This window comes from Apus apus, chromosome 1 (assembly GCF_020740795.1).
Source record: "Apus apus isolate bApuApu2 chromosome 1, bApuApu2.pri.cur, whole genome shotgun sequence".
In the NCBI taxonomy this organism is placed as follows: domain Eukaryota; kingdom Metazoa; phylum Chordata; class Aves; order Apodiformes; family Apodidae; genus Apus; species Apus apus.
Window position 1 is genome coordinate 140,996,339 of NC_067282.1, and position 17,777 is coordinate 141,014,115.

The 17,777-nt window shown below is 42.4% G+C and overlaps 1 protein-coding gene across 1 annotated transcript in view; it reads right to left on the reverse strand.

Annotated features, from left to right (window-relative positions):
• Window positions 1-17,777, reverse strand: part of CACNA1C (calcium voltage-gated channel subunit alpha1 C) — a 478,569-nt gene that overhangs the window by 68,763 nt on the left and 392,029 nt on the right. The window contains exons 20-30 of the mRNA XM_051608094.1: window positions 16,240-16,369; window positions 12,483-12,542; window positions 12,287-12,346; window positions 8,610-8,716; window positions 7,051-7,138; window positions 5,823-5,930; window positions 4,999-5,051; window positions 4,746-4,892; window positions 3,731-3,932; window positions 3,119-3,277; window positions 432-542 (exon numbers count right to left, since the gene is read on the reverse strand). Of these exons, the coding sequence (XP_051464054.1) occupies window positions 432-542; window positions 3,119-3,277; window positions 3,731-3,932; window positions 4,746-4,892; window positions 4,999-5,051; window positions 5,823-5,930; window positions 7,051-7,138; window positions 8,610-8,716; window positions 12,287-12,346; window positions 12,483-12,542; window positions 16,240-16,369 (1,225 nt within the window). The remainder of the gene's footprint in view (window positions 1-431; window positions 543-3,118; window positions 3,278-3,730; window positions 3,933-4,745; window positions 4,893-4,998; window positions 5,052-5,822; window positions 5,931-7,050; window positions 7,139-8,609; window positions 8,717-12,286; window positions 12,347-12,482; window positions 12,543-16,239; window positions 16,370-17,777) is intronic.

Here is a 17,777-nt window from a genome sequence, read left to right on the forward strand (position 1 = left end):
ATTTTCCAAAGCTCATGACTCAAAATGAGTTATGCTTGATTAACTCCACTTGGGCCAGGAGACTATTCATGGGATGCTATTTATAACTTAAGGAAAGTCAGAGGGACCACTAGAATAACATTCAGAATAGAAGACATCTCATAGCCTAACATAGCATCACTATCATAACTTAATGAAAGCAGAGAACTAGGAAACTTATCTATTAGCAGGTGATTTTTTTTATTTTTATTTTTATTTTTTAGTGTGTCTACTCTCCAGTGAACAATTTATGAAATATATTTGAGACTCCAATCCAGAGAGCAACTGTCCAGCTCAGTTATTGGTGGGGTAACAGATCAGAAAGTTTCACCTCCTCCTTCTCCTCACAGCTGCCCCGCACACACGTGCACACACACACAGAGACCAGGAAACTCTACACCTGTAGCACCTACCTTGGGTTTGAAGGCAATTAGTTTCAGGACCATCTCAACGGTGAAAAGACCAGTGAAGAGCATGTTGAGGATGTTCATGGCTTCCTTGAACATGCAGCTCTGACCGTAGTGCTGAAATACAGTGTCATGGCAGCAGCATCAGGAACTGACATAGCAGTTAGTTAGGAATCCAGAGAGCCCCTGCTGATCTCCCTTCATGATAAGGTCCTCTGAAGTAAACCCCACCACACCCTATGTTTTTTGAAATTAGAATTTCCATCTCCCTTCACACATAAGCATTTCCATATGTCTAGGCATTTCTGCCATCTGACTCTGGATCTTCCATCTTTTAAAAAAACATCTTTTGGAATGAGGGTTACCAAAATCACACTTATCCTTCCACTTGAGGGCTCATTATAAATTTACATAATGTTACAAGGCAGTTTCCAATTGTGTTTGTTATCTCACCCATCCATAACACTTGGATTACTTTTTTGATTGCTACTGCACAGTGAATAGGGGTTTCACTGAGCTGTTCATAATGATACCAAGCTATTCCCCAAGTAATTACACTTATTTCAGGATTCTGAAAGTACATAAACAGCTCAAATCGTATCTTTCCAATATGCATTATCTGGCATTTGTCAACTCTGAATTAAATTTGCAATCATGCTGCCTATTCACTTAACTTTATTAAGATCTTATGAAGTTACTCTCTGTCTTCTATTGATTAATTCAAACAGTATCTTCTGCAAATACTGCTATCTCACTCTTCATATCCCTATTTCCAGATCATTATATTTGAGAGTGATTGCACTGCCTTATTCTAAGGTCATCTTCCGGTTCATGTTATAAGACCCCAATTGTTGTTGCTTAAACTTTACCAAGCTGGGATGAATTGTCATATTCTGCATTAGCTCAGAGCGATTTATTTAAAGGAATTGCAGTTAAAACAATTTAGCTGCAGCTGAAAGCTGGGACAGAGAAAAAACACACTGTTGAGGTGCTTTCAACATTTCTTGTAAAATTTTCCTTGAAAGACTCTAGGATCAGCAGGACTATGCTTAAACACTTGGAATTTTGCTGGAATGTGTCATTTTGTGTTTGCTGCCCCTTGTATTGTTTGACCCAAATCTGGCCACAGTATAAAACTTTGAAAAACTACTTCTCTCAAACTGAACATAGGTTTCCTCAAATCTCTGGAGACGCTGTGCTGCCTGTGGGCTCACAAACATCTCACAGCTTCTAGGTCCACCTGCCCTGGGCGTGCACCATTGCCACTGCAACTGTGCATGCTTCAAAGCTTCAGCATAAATACAACAGTCCTGCTCTGTTGCTTCATGACAGCAGGGCAGTAGATACTTCAGCTGAGAGCAGAGCACTTTCTTGTGCTCATTGTGCTTCACTCCTGTGCTGATACCTTAAGACAAGACCACAGGGGAAGCATTTTCAATAGGCATGGAAAGAGTTTGACCAGATGAAGAAAAATTAAGGTGAGCGTGTCAAGAAATCTGTTGAGATTGGACTGGAGGCAGTGAGAGAAAACAAGGTGAAAACTGATTGTGAATATAGACTTAGACTGTTAGTGAGTGATAGGAAACTGAGGCTAGATTTGAGGGGAGGCCAGAAGTGGGGCAGACTGGGATTGATCCAATGGAAAATGTGGGATGCTAAGGGCAAATAGGAAGCTGGTGTATGAGTGCATGGAGTTAGACTCACAGAAGGGGACAAACTAGAGAGGGGAACAAGGTTCAGCAGATGATCAAATGGAAAAGGCAGAGAGAGTTCATAAAGGATGTCCATGGAGGGGTAACAGCAAATATGAGTCTGTGCAGTGAGGAGAAGGACTGATTGAGGAGTGGGTATCTGGACTTTCTGGGGCACAGACTGGGGAGGATGGTGCAGAGGAAAAGGTTTTGACGCTTTCCTCTTTATTGCTGTTCCAACTGCACATGGTAATCTACTACCTCTATTTGCTATTCTTGTAGATCCACCTGCAAATGTTTCTCTGGTGGATTCACACTGGATACTTGGAAAACCTTACCACAGTAAGGAAAATACAGGCACAGCATAGCAGGTACTAAGGCAATCAGCAGCATCAGTAGTGAAGCAAATTTGTCAAACACCTCTAAGGAAATGTTTTGGTGGGGCTGCTCTGGCCTTTACTTGATGGGATAGACAATATAGCCTCTAGAATTTCTTTCTAGACAGCTTTTACAGTTCTTAACTCAGAACAAAGTAGAAATTTGGGCCTTCCTACCGTCTATCCCCAGTTCCGTTGATTGCCAAAATATTTGCTGTCTATCTTTTAACACAAAAAAGCCCAAAATTTAAAATTCAGATCTCAGGTGAGTGGCAGTTCCGGGCTTATCTCTGCACTTCACAAAAGACAAGTCAGAACCCAGAATTCACTTTTTAAAATGGGTCTGTTATGTAACTGTTGTTTTTTTCATTGGTTTGTTTTTAAAGAGTTAAAACAAAATTGTTGAAAGTGTCAGATGCAAGCAGGAAGAGGAGAAGCAGGTCCTTCATTTTATCTACATGTTATCCAGAACAAACACGGTACAATCTTTTTATCATGTCCCTGCCCCTCTCCCTCAATACATGGTGTGAATGTGAAAGTAGGTCTCATCCTTGGCCACTTATACATTTTCCCCAACAAGGTCTAATAATTCATCACCTGGAAGGTTTTCTGCTTGCTTACTTACTTGCATGGCCAGGCAGATGGTGTTCAGCAGGATCAGAACGAACATCAGGTATTCAAAATAGGTGGAGTTGACCACATACCAAACTTTGTACTGGTACTGGTTTTTAGGGATGTATCTCCGCAGGGGCCGGGCCTTCAGGGCATATTCTACACACTGGCGCTGTGAAAGAGGCAGGACAGATTTAAAAATCAAATACAAAATACAGGGTTGTTCAGCTACCTCCAAACGTAATAAAAAACCAATGTGTTTCAAGTCTCCTACTGAAATGAAAATGCTTGGTAGAAGAATTTTTTTAAAGTCCTACTCTGAATGTGTACATTCTACCCATCGAAGAATTCTGTGTGCAGTTACTTTGGCCAGACACACTGTCATGCTCCTCTAATCTCAGTGAATCAACTGGTACAGCCCATATTCTTAAGTAAATTTTGTCCCTTGATCAAATCTTACAGCAAGAGTTTTTTCACCTGACTCCAGAAAGATGGCAGTGAAGAGAGTTTAGTGCTTTATCTTGCTAGAAACCTTCACATATTCCTCTCTGTATCTGTTTATCTCTTAAATGCTTATTCTCAATACATTTTCTACCTTTAATGACAACAAATTATTGTAAATTACCTGGTTTTTGTCCAGCTCACAGTTCTTGTACTCTTGTTCTCCTTGTTCCTGAAATGTGACGATGACGAAACCAACGAAGATGTTCATCATGAAGAAAGCAATGATGATGATGTAGATAATAAAGAAGATGGAGATCTCAACCCTGTGATTATAGATGGGTCCCACATCCTCCATGTGGGAATCAATGGACCTATACAGCAACCTGAAAGCAAACAGGAGCCAAATGCAGAGAAAATCTGCAACTGCCTTGTGGCCTTATAGGTGATGTTATAAAGTTTAACTTCGTGATTTTCTTCTACTTGTATCAAAATTACATCACTCACAGATGAGCAGACTTGCACTGATCTGAGTGCAAACTCTTGCAAAAGAGAAGACCCAGCTCTTACTAACTTTACACATTTGAACTTGTTCAGGAGTTTTCCAGTTGAACAATTAAAATTTAAAACAAAAGCATGCCCTTCAGTTAACAGAAGACAGGAGAGTCGTCTGCTGTTGGAAACTGAGTTTTGTGAGAAAAGGGGATCTCAGCACTTTTTACATTTGCTAATACTGTTGTTGGCATCACCTGGTGACACAGTTCAGGGTCAATCCCCTGATAACCTGCATGCCCACGTCACTCTGACAGAGTGGAGTTGTAAGACCCTTTGGCCCCTTGGCACAGACAGCACAACGACGGAAGACAACCCGTGTCTGCCCATACTGCAGAGACAGCACTGCTGTATTTCATATTGCCCTGCTGACTCCATCAGGAAACTAGCAACATCTAGCAGTACTGCTAAGTGCCTGGCAAGCATTTTATAGCCATTTACATACATAGTATTTGTAACAAATGTCGCTATCACTGCTACTACTGGCAATCATTTTTAGTACAATACTGCTGCTACTATTGCTACACTTAACACTTTATACTTATTGAAATACTTAGAATGGGAAAGATCATGCTCTGCATTGGAATTTTCTCTGTTGAAATGAATGAGGACATTACTGCTGTTGCACAGGTGCAAGAAGCACTCACTCTGGCCAGCCCTCAAAGGTTGAGACAGTGAAGAGGGCCATCATGGCAGTCAAGACATTGTCGAAGTCAAACTTGCTGTTCTCCCAGCTCCGGGGCTGTATCATTGGCTGGTTGACCTCACCATCCTTGTATGTAATGTAGTACCCTCTGTGGATCAAAGCAGAGAGAGAATGTGGCAGAGCTGTGCTTCCAGTACGAGGCCCTGACAGTGGGTGGCTAGTGAAGGGTGCTAACTGGGAAAGGTCGGACTCACTTGCATTCTGCCTCCGTCTGCTTGGAGCTATCAGTGCAGCTGTACAGCTTGCCCTTGAAAAGAAAGAAAGAGGAATGAAGCTTCCTTTCCTGACACTGCAAGGGTTTGGACAGGTCGTGTAGCAAGGAGACCAGGAGTTGGACTTGATGATTCTGATGGGTCCCTTCCAACTCAGCATATTCTATGATTCTATGAGACTGTATTTACTACTTGCTTAACCAAATACGAGTATGTTTAAATGCTCTTTTGCAGGTACATGTGATCAAACTGGATTGAGAGTTTCCTGCACCTGGGTAGTTCACAGCACAGGCTTTCATCTGCTTGCACAGTACTTTAATGTGCACATCCTGAGGGCCATGACCACTGAGTGCTGCAGAACACTAGTTGTCAACAGGATGGTGAAGGGCAAAGAAATAAAATCAGAGATAAAGAAGTGAATGAATAACCTTCCGTGATTATCTGGCATGCCCTTTCTTCTCCAAGGTGGGAGGCAGACAGCTGGCTAGTACCAATCCTTTAGAACAGCCCCCTTTGCTTCCCCGGCACTAAGTCATGCCACAATCTATTTAGGGAAGAAGGTTACTGATGTTAATGATGACTTATTACAACTACAGATGAAAGGCAGGAGTTCTGAATATACCTTGTCCAGTTTTGGGGACTTCCTGGTAGCAGGAGTCCAGGTAACACTGGCAGTGCTTCAAATGTTGTGTCTTTCACACATAAGTCTCCATCTCCACTTCCTCAGGCTTCTTTATGCTATTTTAATTCCCACCCCAGAATCCAGCTCAGTGTAATGGCTGAATGAATGGGCCAAATGTTTTTACCTTAAACAACTGAACTCCAATGCAGGCAAACATGAACTGCAGCAAAGTGGTGACAATCACAATGTTTCCGATGGTTCGGATGGCGACAAACACACACTGGACCACATGCTGCAAATGGGAGATAGGAACAAAAGTAACTTCCAGGGTTGTTTTGAGCTGCTCTGGCTAAGGGAGAAGACTAAAAATACAAGTAAAAGAATGCAATTTAACTATTGCCCATTAAGGGGAGTAAAGACTGACTTCTTATGTTCCTCACTGTACTCTTAGAAGCAGGCAGAAAGGGATAGGAAAATATCAGAGCTCAGCTCTCTGAAACTTCCAGCAGCACCAACTTAAATAGTTGGGCACCCACCAGCACAGATTAAGGAGCTTATCTAATACAGCAAGACTATGTTAAAATAGGCCTGGGAGTCCTTCTATAACCCTACCAAACAACATCATTTAAACTTAGTGGTGATACTGGGCCACCCAGCTGGAAAGCAGATGGCAGAAAAAGACCTGGGGAACCTGGTAGAAATCCAAGTTGAACATGAGACCTCACTGCAGAGGCAGCAAATGATATCCTGGGATTCATTAGGCAAAGCACCTCCAGCAGGTTGAGGTAGGTGATCCTTCCCCTCTACCAGCACTGGTGAAGCCACAGCTGGAGCACTGGGCCCAGTTCTGGGCTTCTCAGTACAAGAGAGCCATGAATGTGCTGGAGGAAGTCCAGCAAAGGGGCACAAAGATGATTAAGGGACTGGAACACCCCTCCCATAAGGAAAGGCTGAGAGAGCTGGGACTGTTCAGTCTACAGAAGATTCAAGGGAACCTTGTCAATGTATATAAATACCTGAAGGGAAGGTGCAGAGAAGATAGAGCCAGGCTCTTTTCAGTGGTGCCCACCAACAGGACAAGAGGCAATGGGCACAAACTGAAACAGAGGAGGTTCATCTGAACATGGGAAACATTTATTGCGAGGGTGACAGAGCACTGCAACAGGTCCAGAGAAGTTGTGGTGTCCCCCTCCTTGGAGATACTCAAAAGCCACCTGGGCACAATCATGGGCAATCTGCTCTCAGTGGCCCTGCTTGAGCAGGGTTGTTGGGCAAGACAACCTCCAGAGCTCCCTCCCAACCTCAACCATTCCATGATTCTGCTGAAACACTACTTGAACCATTGTAACAGTCCCTGTAGCTTGAAATAACTTCAATTTGTAGTTTACAGAATGCATTGGGACCCTTCTAACCTTTAGTCCTTTAGCTCTGTTGATGGCTCTCAATGGTCTAAGAACTCGCAGAACACGCAGGATCTTCACCACGTTGATGGCACTGGACCTGAAAGAAAGTATTGGAAGGTTTGCGAGATACAGCAATATAGGGGATCCTCTGCAAGGGTAGATGCAAGGGCACTCTTTCTTGTTTGAAATCCTACATAGCCTTAGATTGCCTAGAATAGTTAGTCAACTCTGTGCTACAGCACTTCAGAGGTAAGGTAACTAATGTTATCTTCATAGTTCTTGCTTCCTGCTCTAGGCAGGCTCAGTGAATGCTCTCCTGGCTTTCACCATCTCTGCTGTCTTAGTGAAGGGGATGGAACGTGGGCAGGGTATTTTTTTAAGAAGGGCAAGCTGCCAAATACTCCGTAGATACCTAATGGAAATTGTGCCAAGATGTAGTCATCACAAGACATTTTGAGATAAGGCTCAGAGAAGCACTCTACTGAAATATTCATAGAAGAGTGTGAACTCCAGATGACTCCAGCATTAAAGGTATACTGTTCACCTGGGGTTTGATCCTGCAGCATGTTTGGCCTCTGATCCATCAAATCAATTAAGTGTGTACATCAATTTAAGGATGTGGAAACTCCCACTGCATTGGTTAGGATGACTTACGCACTTAATTTTAAGTACCAAACACAGCTATTTACTACAACAAAGCTCTCTGTGTCTTCCAAGACTAAAACCCTGGCTGAGAATCTTCTCCATGGTGTATGACATCAGGCCCTCCTACTGACTTTGGCAACAGGTTTTTTTGCTAACATATCAACTGTCTGGTTAGGTCTGTAAGAAAGGAACAACGGGTCAAAATGAGCACTGTGCCATTCTTAACACCTTGACTGAAAATCCAATGGACCTGACAAATCTTTCTGCTTGACTTAGCAGAAGGGACACAGCATACATGAGCTCCTAACCCGTAATGGTAACAATGGGAACCTTGTTTTTATCAGATGTGATACTACTTAGGAAACTCCCCATCCAACATGTAGAGTTCCACAGCCAAGTAAATTTATAAACTTATTAAGCAAACTAACAGATCAACCAACACAAAGTGTCATGACAGAAGCAGGATCAACCGTCTTTGCCATTAGTGTTCTGCAAATGCTCACAAAGTATTTGATGGTCTTCCACTGAACAATAGCCACAATATCTTAGGAAGTAACAAAATATTACCACCCTATGTTCCAAAGTGGTTATGAGAACTCTAGGAGGGAACAGTAAGTCACTTAATTGTCCTGAACGGATACAGTGAACCAGAGATATTGGAACAATGCTAAGTGCCATGATTCCCTATGGACCAAGTTTCTTGCTCTTATTTGCTCTTTCTAGAAGTTTTTTCCCCCAGGTCACTAGTGTAGCATTTCCCAATTTACCACCTCCCCTCTTGGGGTTGAATTTTAATGGTCTTGAATAATACTTCCAGGCTCTTGAGAAAAATCTTACCCAGATAAGGTAATGAGACTGAGTTATCACCTCCCAACCTGGCCCTATGAACCCAAAAACCAGCCAGTTGAAATTAGCTCACTCACTGGATCCCAAAGGAGATGAGAGAAACGCTGACCACCAGCAGGTCCAAGATGTTGAAATAGTTTCTGCAGAAGGAGCCCTTATGAAGAAAAGCCCCATACGCGGTCATCTGTGGGAAGGCACATGAAGACAAACACACTTTGCCATTAGCATCTGTTCCGAAACCAAAGCCACCTGGTTGTGCTCAGAGCATATAATCGGGAAGGGGTGGTTATTTCTAACACAGCAGGCAGTTTACCCCCAGACCCCAAGGGAGAAATTGAGTCCCCATTGAAAGGAAAGAGAATGAAGAAGACAGTAAGGTAACTATGAAAGACCATGGGGAAAGCAAACAGTAAGTACAGTGAGGAAAATATGCACTTTGAGCGCTTAGAGTACATAACATTTATAATCAGCAAAGCAGCATAATAACTGCTTGTAAAAGCTACTCTTTGCAATTACATGCTTTACTCTTTTTCTTCAATGGCAGAGGACACTTGTGAGTTATGGGGTTTTTTATATAAAGGCCTCTTTAGTTTAACTGAATTAAAAAAAAAATAATAAAAAGGGTGCTTTTGTAATGTTTTTCAGTGCTTTGACCAGCTGCAGTGGACAGTTGAGCTCTTTTCTCTCCATGAAGAAAAAAAAGAATCCCTCACGGATTTGATGGTCTAGAGCTGAACTGAAGCAACAGGAGGAATTCCTGCTCTCTTCAGTTTGCTCCTTTTGTTCAGCTCAATCCTGTATTTCTTTTCCTACTCCTACCCAGCTTCCTCCACTTTTACTCTAGAAGCAGCTGCATTTTCCTCTTGGTTTTTCTCATAAAGCTGAAGGCAAGATTCCTTGAGACAGAGTGGTTTCTTTGTGGAGGTTATAATTATAAACATCACCCAGTAGAGGAAGGGAAAGATTTTACATGTCTTACAAGAGACTCTCTGCCCCTTCTGGGTATGAAAGGGTACCGAATACCTGCTGATATTGGGGAGGATGTCACAGCTCCAGAGTTGGAATAAGTGATAGTGTAAACAGAAATGGGTTTCAGTCACAGTGTCAGATCTAAACATTTCTGAGCTCAGAATTTGAATTTTAGGCTGAGCTCAGCTGCAGAATATGACTAAATGAGTCTGGCATGGTTAAAGAGGGTGAGGTGATGGGGATATTTGTACCACCTACCTTAGACTTGGTGAGCAATCTAATATAGCTCCTTTGAAGAAACCCCATCCCCACAACTGCTAATCTCCCTCCATTACCTGAGTTAGGAATACAGGCTTCTGAATTTGGTCCTCTGGATCTCATCTAAGTTAGATGTCTAAAGTAACTTGAATCAGATACCATGAGACTGTTCCTCAATTGTGAGCTCTAGGCAGACTCCCAGCTGAGAACTGTGAACTAAAAATCCAAACTGGAGTTTTCTAGCTTCAGCTAATGGCTCAGAATTACATACCTGCTAACAGTTTTCAGTCATGCTTACCCGTGACCACCTTATTCAGAGGAAGGTGGAAGGGCACATGGCATGTCTGATTATTTGTTTCACCGAACATCCGTGACATCAGGGAACTGACTATAAATCAGTCAGACAGAACTTAGAAGGGGAGGAAGTATAAACTCTGGTCTTAGCTTAGAATTTATACTTATGGACACATTCAGCTGGGGAAGAGGGGAGGGGTTTTTGCCATAACAAAGGTGGTAAAGATGCCCTTTACTGGTTAGATTTTGTATGGCAATCTTAAAAAGAAAGGAGACACCATTGAAATCAGGAGGGGGAGCTCTGCTGAGTTTGAGTTCTATACAAACTGTGGTTTTCTAAAGTCTATTTTGTTACCTCAGAAGAAACTCTCAGAGAGTGTACAGTCTATGTCTGCCTTCCATCTATGGCACTGAACAAGCTTTTAGGATGCCAATTAAAAAACAAAACAAAACAAAACAACTGGTGATCACCTTGCTAACATTCACCAGATTCTGTCATGGCAGTGTGAGGGTTTCAGGTGTCATCAGCAAAATGAGGGGAGATTAAACTTGTTTCTCTACAGCCTTGAACATCCTATGGCCATTTATTCTTTTGTTTCTTACTATTTACACTAACTTTGCTAATGTGCAAAACATTGTGCTCAATGCAAGGCAGCAGAGAAACATGCCCTGAGGAACCAGGCAATTTGTGAGGCAGGAACTGACAGGATAAAAATGGAAGAATTTTTTAAACATCTGTAGTCCTTGCACTCTTCTCCCACTTGAACCCAAAGAACATCCAGGGAGGTTGACAGAAATCCACTGAAGTTAACAGGAGGACACTGGGAAGGCTCAGGTACTATGCAGTGCACTCCCTGATGAAAACAGCAATATGTCAGTTGTTTAGGTTGGGTTCTGCCTCCAGTGAAGCCATTAGGAGTGTTACTGTTTGCTTCTGTGGGAACAGAATTAGTAAGTCTAAGTTCAAATGGGTACCTTGAGCTATGGTTTGACTTTTACATGTTGCTGTGATATGTTTTCCTTTTTTAATGGGCCTTATTGATCAGCCATTTGGTATGTGCATGTTCAGATTTATTGTGTAAAAACAGATGCACACAAGCCTAATACACGGACCTCTTTGGAGAACACTATGGCTTTGGTGAATTTAAGTCATATCAAAAAGGTCACCTCTCTACAAAAATATGCAGGGGCTACCCTGCTTTCCAGACTGCAGTATGGATACTGTTATTAGGGTCCTGAGCTGGAAAATTTGAGCAACTCTGAGGTACTGCCTGCCAGCACTTAGAACTAGCTTGCTGAGAAAAAAACCCAAGCTGCCAAGTGAACCTAGCATTTAGAAAGCCAGAACTTTGCTCAATTACTGTTATTTAAATTATTTGCCTGCCAATTTGGTAAAATTAGAGTTAAGAACAGAGCAGCCTATTTTTATTTTTTTCCAAGCTAAACCATTCTCCTGCACATTTCTCTTGGTATAGAGCATGTTCCTGAGCAAAAGTAAGCCAGCTTTAAAAGAGGCAATGCAGCAATTTTCATTGGCAGCTACAATCCTTGGTGTTTCAGTGATTTGTACTGTGTTTCATCTCCACACTTAAAAACTGAACTTCTGCACTGTGCTCCCTGTTTTCAATGTGACTGTGCACTCTGTAACCTTACAGAAGTCAGTGGCTGCCCTCTGGCCCAGCCTCATGACTTGTGCAGATTGGAGACTTTCCCTTTGGGTTGGAGCATGTGTAAGAGGAAGAGTGTGTGCTCAGGATTCCTTGCACAGCAAATGAATCCTGTTTTGGAAGAACTGGGTAGAGAAAGAAATTTATGGGGTGATGGCCTTTTCTTGGTCCCCTCTTACATTTTCCAACAGGATCATCCTTTCATTGCAATTCCCTTAGGAAGTATTGTCTTGATATAGGCCCTGAATTACAAGTTTGAATATCAAATTTTCACATAAGACTTTTAAAGCAACTATCAAAACAATTAAATCAAAAGATAAACAATCCTTTGTGTAGAGATATTAATGGTGTTAAAAAAAATTAAAAAAAGAAAAAAGAAAAAAAAGAAAAAAGAGAGCGATAGAGAACACGAAAGAAAGAGAGCAAGAAAGAAAATGAGCAAGCAAGCAAGAAAGAGAGCAAGAGAGCAAGAAAACACTCAAGAAAAAGCAGAAAGAAAGAAAGAAAAAGAAACAAGGAAAGAAAGAAACAAGGGAGAAAACAAGTGTATTGCTCAGATTGGTTACCTTAAGAATAATTTCTAATGTAAAGATACTAGTGAAGACATAGTCTGCATTGCCTAGGATCTGAAAAATAAGCACAATTGGGTTAGTGGTACTGAGCGTGACCCAGGAACAAACAGGCGTGTGTGTTAGCAACAGATAGTGGCAGAAAACTAGTAAGCTTGTGAATAAGTAATGGTAGAGAAGATGGGCACTTTACCTTCAGAGCAATTTCAATGGTGAAAATGACAGTAAAAACTATATCAAAATAAAAGAGAATCTGTAAAAACAAAAGGGAATAGGAGTGGGGAGGGTAGATCAGTGACTGATCACTTGAATGGGAAATCACAGTTCAAAATCAAATCCATATGCCTTTGAACAAGGGAAGGAGGAGGAGTATGTAGGAAACGGTTTTGTAACAACGTCCTGTTCAATGCGGTGAAGGTCCTGGCACAGAGGACAAGCACATTACATGAAATCTTTTCTGAGTTACAATCCCATGAGGGCTCTAGAGGCAAAATAACATGTCGGGGATTTTTTTTTTTTGTAGGATTTTCTTTCTTTCCTTCTTTTTTGAAAAAATTATTTATTTATGAAATAAAAGTCTGATAGTGAACAGATAACTAAAGGATTTTCCCAAATAGACTTCCAAACTAAGAATACAAGAACGCCTGGTCTCTCAGTGGAAAACATGACATCTCATTAACTTCCATTCAGGCTTGTTCTGTGCGTCTTACAAAGGAAGAACAGCAAACTGGAAATTCATGCTCTAGCTATGTTTGTTTTTTTCTCTATCCTGATTTGCCCTGGATTAGGGTGAATAACAAAGACTCTGCCAGTTGAACAGAATCCCAGCTCTTGTATTGCAAACATAATTTAGTCGTGTGCTAAAGGTGCCTAAATTAGGTCTTGCATCTTTTTATTAGCATCTTGGATAACTGGCAAGCCGAAACACTTATCATTCCCATGAACATAGACCCAGTACTGGGAATGCTGGTGGCAAGCATAGCAGACCACAGAAACTTGCTCTGAAGTGTCACAGAAGGTAACAGCAAGTCTGGAAATGTAAAGTGATTTTCAAAGTAACAGTATCAAGAACAGAAGCGTCTTTCACTGCTGATCAGTTGACATCCCACAAAAGCAACTGGGAGATTTCTAATTGACTGATGGGACCCGAATCGAACAGTCTTTGTTTCCAATTTATTCTAATATTCCAAGCAATTTTAGTGCTATTTACACTAAAACCACTGAAAATAGGAAGTATCCTGTCCTTGTATTACTGTTGTTGTAGCTTAACCAAGTCCTAGACCAGAAGGCCAATATATGGAAGCTCTAGAAAAATGGACAATTTGTGAAATCTAAACCTTTGCTGCTAAAACACTAATAAACATACAGCAGGAGATTCCCCCATCCCACAGGTGTTTATTGTATCTCAGTGCCCATACCCTTACTCAGACTTACTGGTGGCTAGATTCTTACAGCTTGGTATGCCAAGGGCAGTGGGGTAGCTACTGCAAACTACAGGGTTATTTTACACCGCACTATTTAAGCATGATCCAAATCTGGACTAATTTGCAGACACTGAATGTCAAATGGGGGGGAATCTATCACCTACTGCTGCTGTGCAACTCAAAATTCTTCAGGTCACTGCTCAGTTTCTGACCCCAAGTTGTTCTCTCGTTAATGCTGTCTTGGGCTCTATTGATGTTTTGCAACTAAGAGAATTTTTAAAAGGGCCACTTCAAGGATGAAAAAATCTCAATTGCATCCTATATTAATTTATACACATGATAACTGGAAATGTCCCTTGCCTTGCTGCCTTGTAGGTCTTGACATTAGGTTATTATAGCAATGGAATAATTTTATAATCAATGGGCCAGCTTCATGGGTACTCTCAGGCAGTTTTGCATGACTCCATCAACATAAATCAGCCATAAACTTGATTAAAGTGGATGATTAAGCTGTACCTGCAGCTGCTCCACATCACCAGAGCACCACAAAGCAGCTAGAGCATACTGGTGTATCTGGCCCCAAAGCTGCAGCTAGTAAAGATGTCCCTTATAGCTGAAATCATGCCTAATGAAAATGACCACTGCTCCACCCGTGCAGGCAGTACCACCTATCAGCAGGCACATTTATTATAATCTAAATATTAATTTACTCTGGAATATATGGAAATAAGTGAACACCTTGCCAAGGTGCAAACAGGAGAATACTTTGAGCACATAACGACTTAGGACTTGCTTGGGCTTTAAAGGCTGTTTGATCAGATAGGGGAGGGACTTCCCAAAAACTTGCTGCCTGAGCCCTGTGTGACACCAGAAAGACACAGCCAGTAGCCTGATCTAGGACAGAAGCAGTGTCCAAGCCACTTTGCTAGGCCTTGCTGGAAGAGGTTCTCTCTGTTCCTGTCTTCCTGCTCTGGGACAGTTAGTGTCAGCAGCAGCACTAGTCTGCACGAGTTGTTGTGTATTGGTTAATGCCTGATTAAGTTGTCCCAGAGTGAAGGCAGAAGCAGTTAGTTTGCTTTCAGCTTTCTTTCTTTCTTTCTTTCCCTCCCCAGCCTCTGTGAGGGCACCGGGCAGGAAACAATCTTACTGTTCTAGTGTAAAAATGTAAAGGCAGACCACATTTGCAACCCAAACATCTTGTCAGTGGACATGGTTGTATGATACATTTTAAACATCTGTACCTGCAAAAATTAAACACAGATTTTCATGCAACATCACTGGCTTCAAATACATGAGACAAAACTTGGCCCCAAACCATCAGCTCTTTTATCCAGGACAACCAGCTTTGACTATTTATTTTCTCATTTAAATCTTTCTGCTACAGATACTACAGCAGCTTCTGTGGCATGTCAGAAGTCCCTATGCCAGCTGATATCATGCTGCAGTGCTAATACATATCGACATACATTTATCCCCACATGGTGGGCACACTTAGCTGTTCACAAGTGGGTCATATTTAGTACTCTCCTTCAAGACAAAATGCAAAGCAGCTTTGAAATAAGCTCAGGAGTAAACCTCCATTAACACCTTCTCTGCATGCACATATGCAATTAAATGCATGCTCAGGCCAGGATATTTCAGAGAGGTAGAACACTGAACCTTAAATTAAGGTTTTATTATTAACCAATAAATAGTCCCACTCTTAAAGCCTACCAAGCTCTTGCAGCTTAAAGGCACCAAAATGCCACTTCAGACACCAAAGATCAGAAGTCTTACATATGACTGATGACTCTTCTGATTTTGGCAATGACCTCAGAACAATGGAAACTACTACTGGCAAAATTAAGGGTGCACTGAATCTTTCAAAACGCTAATAAGAATGGCCAGGAAAGAAGGTGAGAATGGATCTCTGTGCTGAATGCCTTCCTCTCCTTGCCCAAGACTGGTGAGGAGAGAAGCACAGCATATTTTCTGAGGATTATCTCAAATTTAATGATAGCTTTGCACTTTGTGTTGAAATAGCCTTATTCTAACCTTGACGACACCCATTTCCCCCAGAGTGACTGCACAAGACTCAAGAATGTTACTCCTCATTTACACCAGTGTGAACAACGTGAAAATGAGGCCCTGTGCTTTTTAGTATAAAGAAAGCACTTGCAAGGAGAGCAAATGTTCCAAAAGGAACCTGCAAATTGCCCAAATTAGAATTATCTGTATCGCAATCAGTGTTTCCAAAGGCTATTCCTAACACCTTTAACCCAGGAAACAATAATTTCGATTCAGCCTCCTGTCCTTCCTTCCCCTACATATGCTTCTGAAATGAAATAGAAGCCAAATTCTGCCCTGACTCATGCTCTCTGCAAAACTGGATGATTTCATACGCAGCCTACAAAAGGCACAAATTAGGGAAGAGGGTCATTCCCAAAGCCTCTGATGCGGTCTTTTCTGTCTTTCGTGGCTTCAACTCATGACATGCTTGTACTACACTTTGAACACACAGCGAGGGCAGGAGGATGGGAAGCATACTTGGTTCCTAAAGGAGAGGTGCCGGACGGGGTCCTCGGCTGCCAGGGAGATGCTGCTGAGCAAGATGAAAAACAGGATCAGGTTGGTAAAAATGTTATCGTTAACGATTCGATGGCAGTGGACACGAAACCTGCAAGAGAGAGGAGAGGCACAACTTTATCTCTCAGAGAACAGCAAAACCTGGACAACATTCCTCCCTCCTCTTTTGCCAGCAGGACTGCCCCAGCAGCAGGGAGAACCATGGGCTCAGGCAGTGGTGCTTGGCCCTGCTGGGTGCTGAGCAGCCTCGGCTCCCCATGTCATGCAGCGACGCACACGGAGTGATCTGCTGCCTGCAGGACTCATGCTTGGTGCGTTTGAATGGAGAACAGTCACTCCTTCCTGACAGAGCCTTTTGTGATTTAGGTGTGGTCTGAAACCTGAGAACCCAAAATTATATCCTTTGCTTTCCTTCACAGAACCATTTCCCACTCATTTAGGGGGGAAGCAGCAGAAATGGGCTTTGGGGTGGCCAGTGTCTTTCTGAGCTCTTTTTGGGGAAGGGCTTTTTACAAGGGCTTGTAGCGAGATGACAAGGGGTAATGGATTAAAACTGGAAGAAGGGAGATTTAGGATACATATTAGGAAGAAATTCTTCAGTGTGAGGGTGGTGAGAAACTGGAATAGGTTGCTCAGGGAAGCTGTGAAAGCCCCATCCCTGGAAATATTCAAGGCCAGGCTGGATGGGGCTTTGAGTAACCTGATCTAGTGGGAGGTGTCCTTGCCCATGCAGGGGGTTGGATCTAGATGATCTATAAGGTCCCTTCCAACCTAAACCATTCTATGATTCTATGAGCTGGTGCTGGAGTGTCACTGAGTAGGGGCTGTGCGGGACTGACCTTGCTAACAGGGCCCAGGCCTGGCCAAATGAATACAGGGCAGGCTGGCACTTGAAAAGGGCTTCTGGGAAGACATCATGCCATGCAGGCTGTCTGCTAAACATCACAACATAAAGTGCTTGGTGCTCTTAGTGGGAAGCCAGCAAGTAAACAAGTAGCAGTCTCCCATCAAACAGCAGCATGCCTACTGGAGACCATTACAGCACCTTCCGTATGTTGGTATCAGGATACAGGGAGTTAAACCTCGTAACATTCCTATGTATAATTCTAGAGGCACTTAATTAATCTATTTAGCTCTACTTTTGGCTGTTAAGCCTCCAAGCCCCTATTATAGCAATTTTACAGATGATTGCAGAGGTTAATTTACTTCTTCAATAAGTGACAGTGGGTGGGTGGCAAAGCTGGCATTAGAGTCCATGACTCCCAACCATTATCAGCTCTGCACATACCCAAGTAGGAGTGGCACAAGCTCTGCTGTGGAAAGACTGGGTCTGAGTTCAGCTGTGCTTTTATAGCCCTGCCTTACTTTGCGGCTGTGTTTGGAGGCCAAGTCCCCAAAGGAGCTGTTTCTTCCCCCTTGGAAAGATACATTCCCCTGTGTCATAGCTCAGCCCTTCACCTACAGTACTGGACTCACAGATCTGTGTTGAAAATACAGAT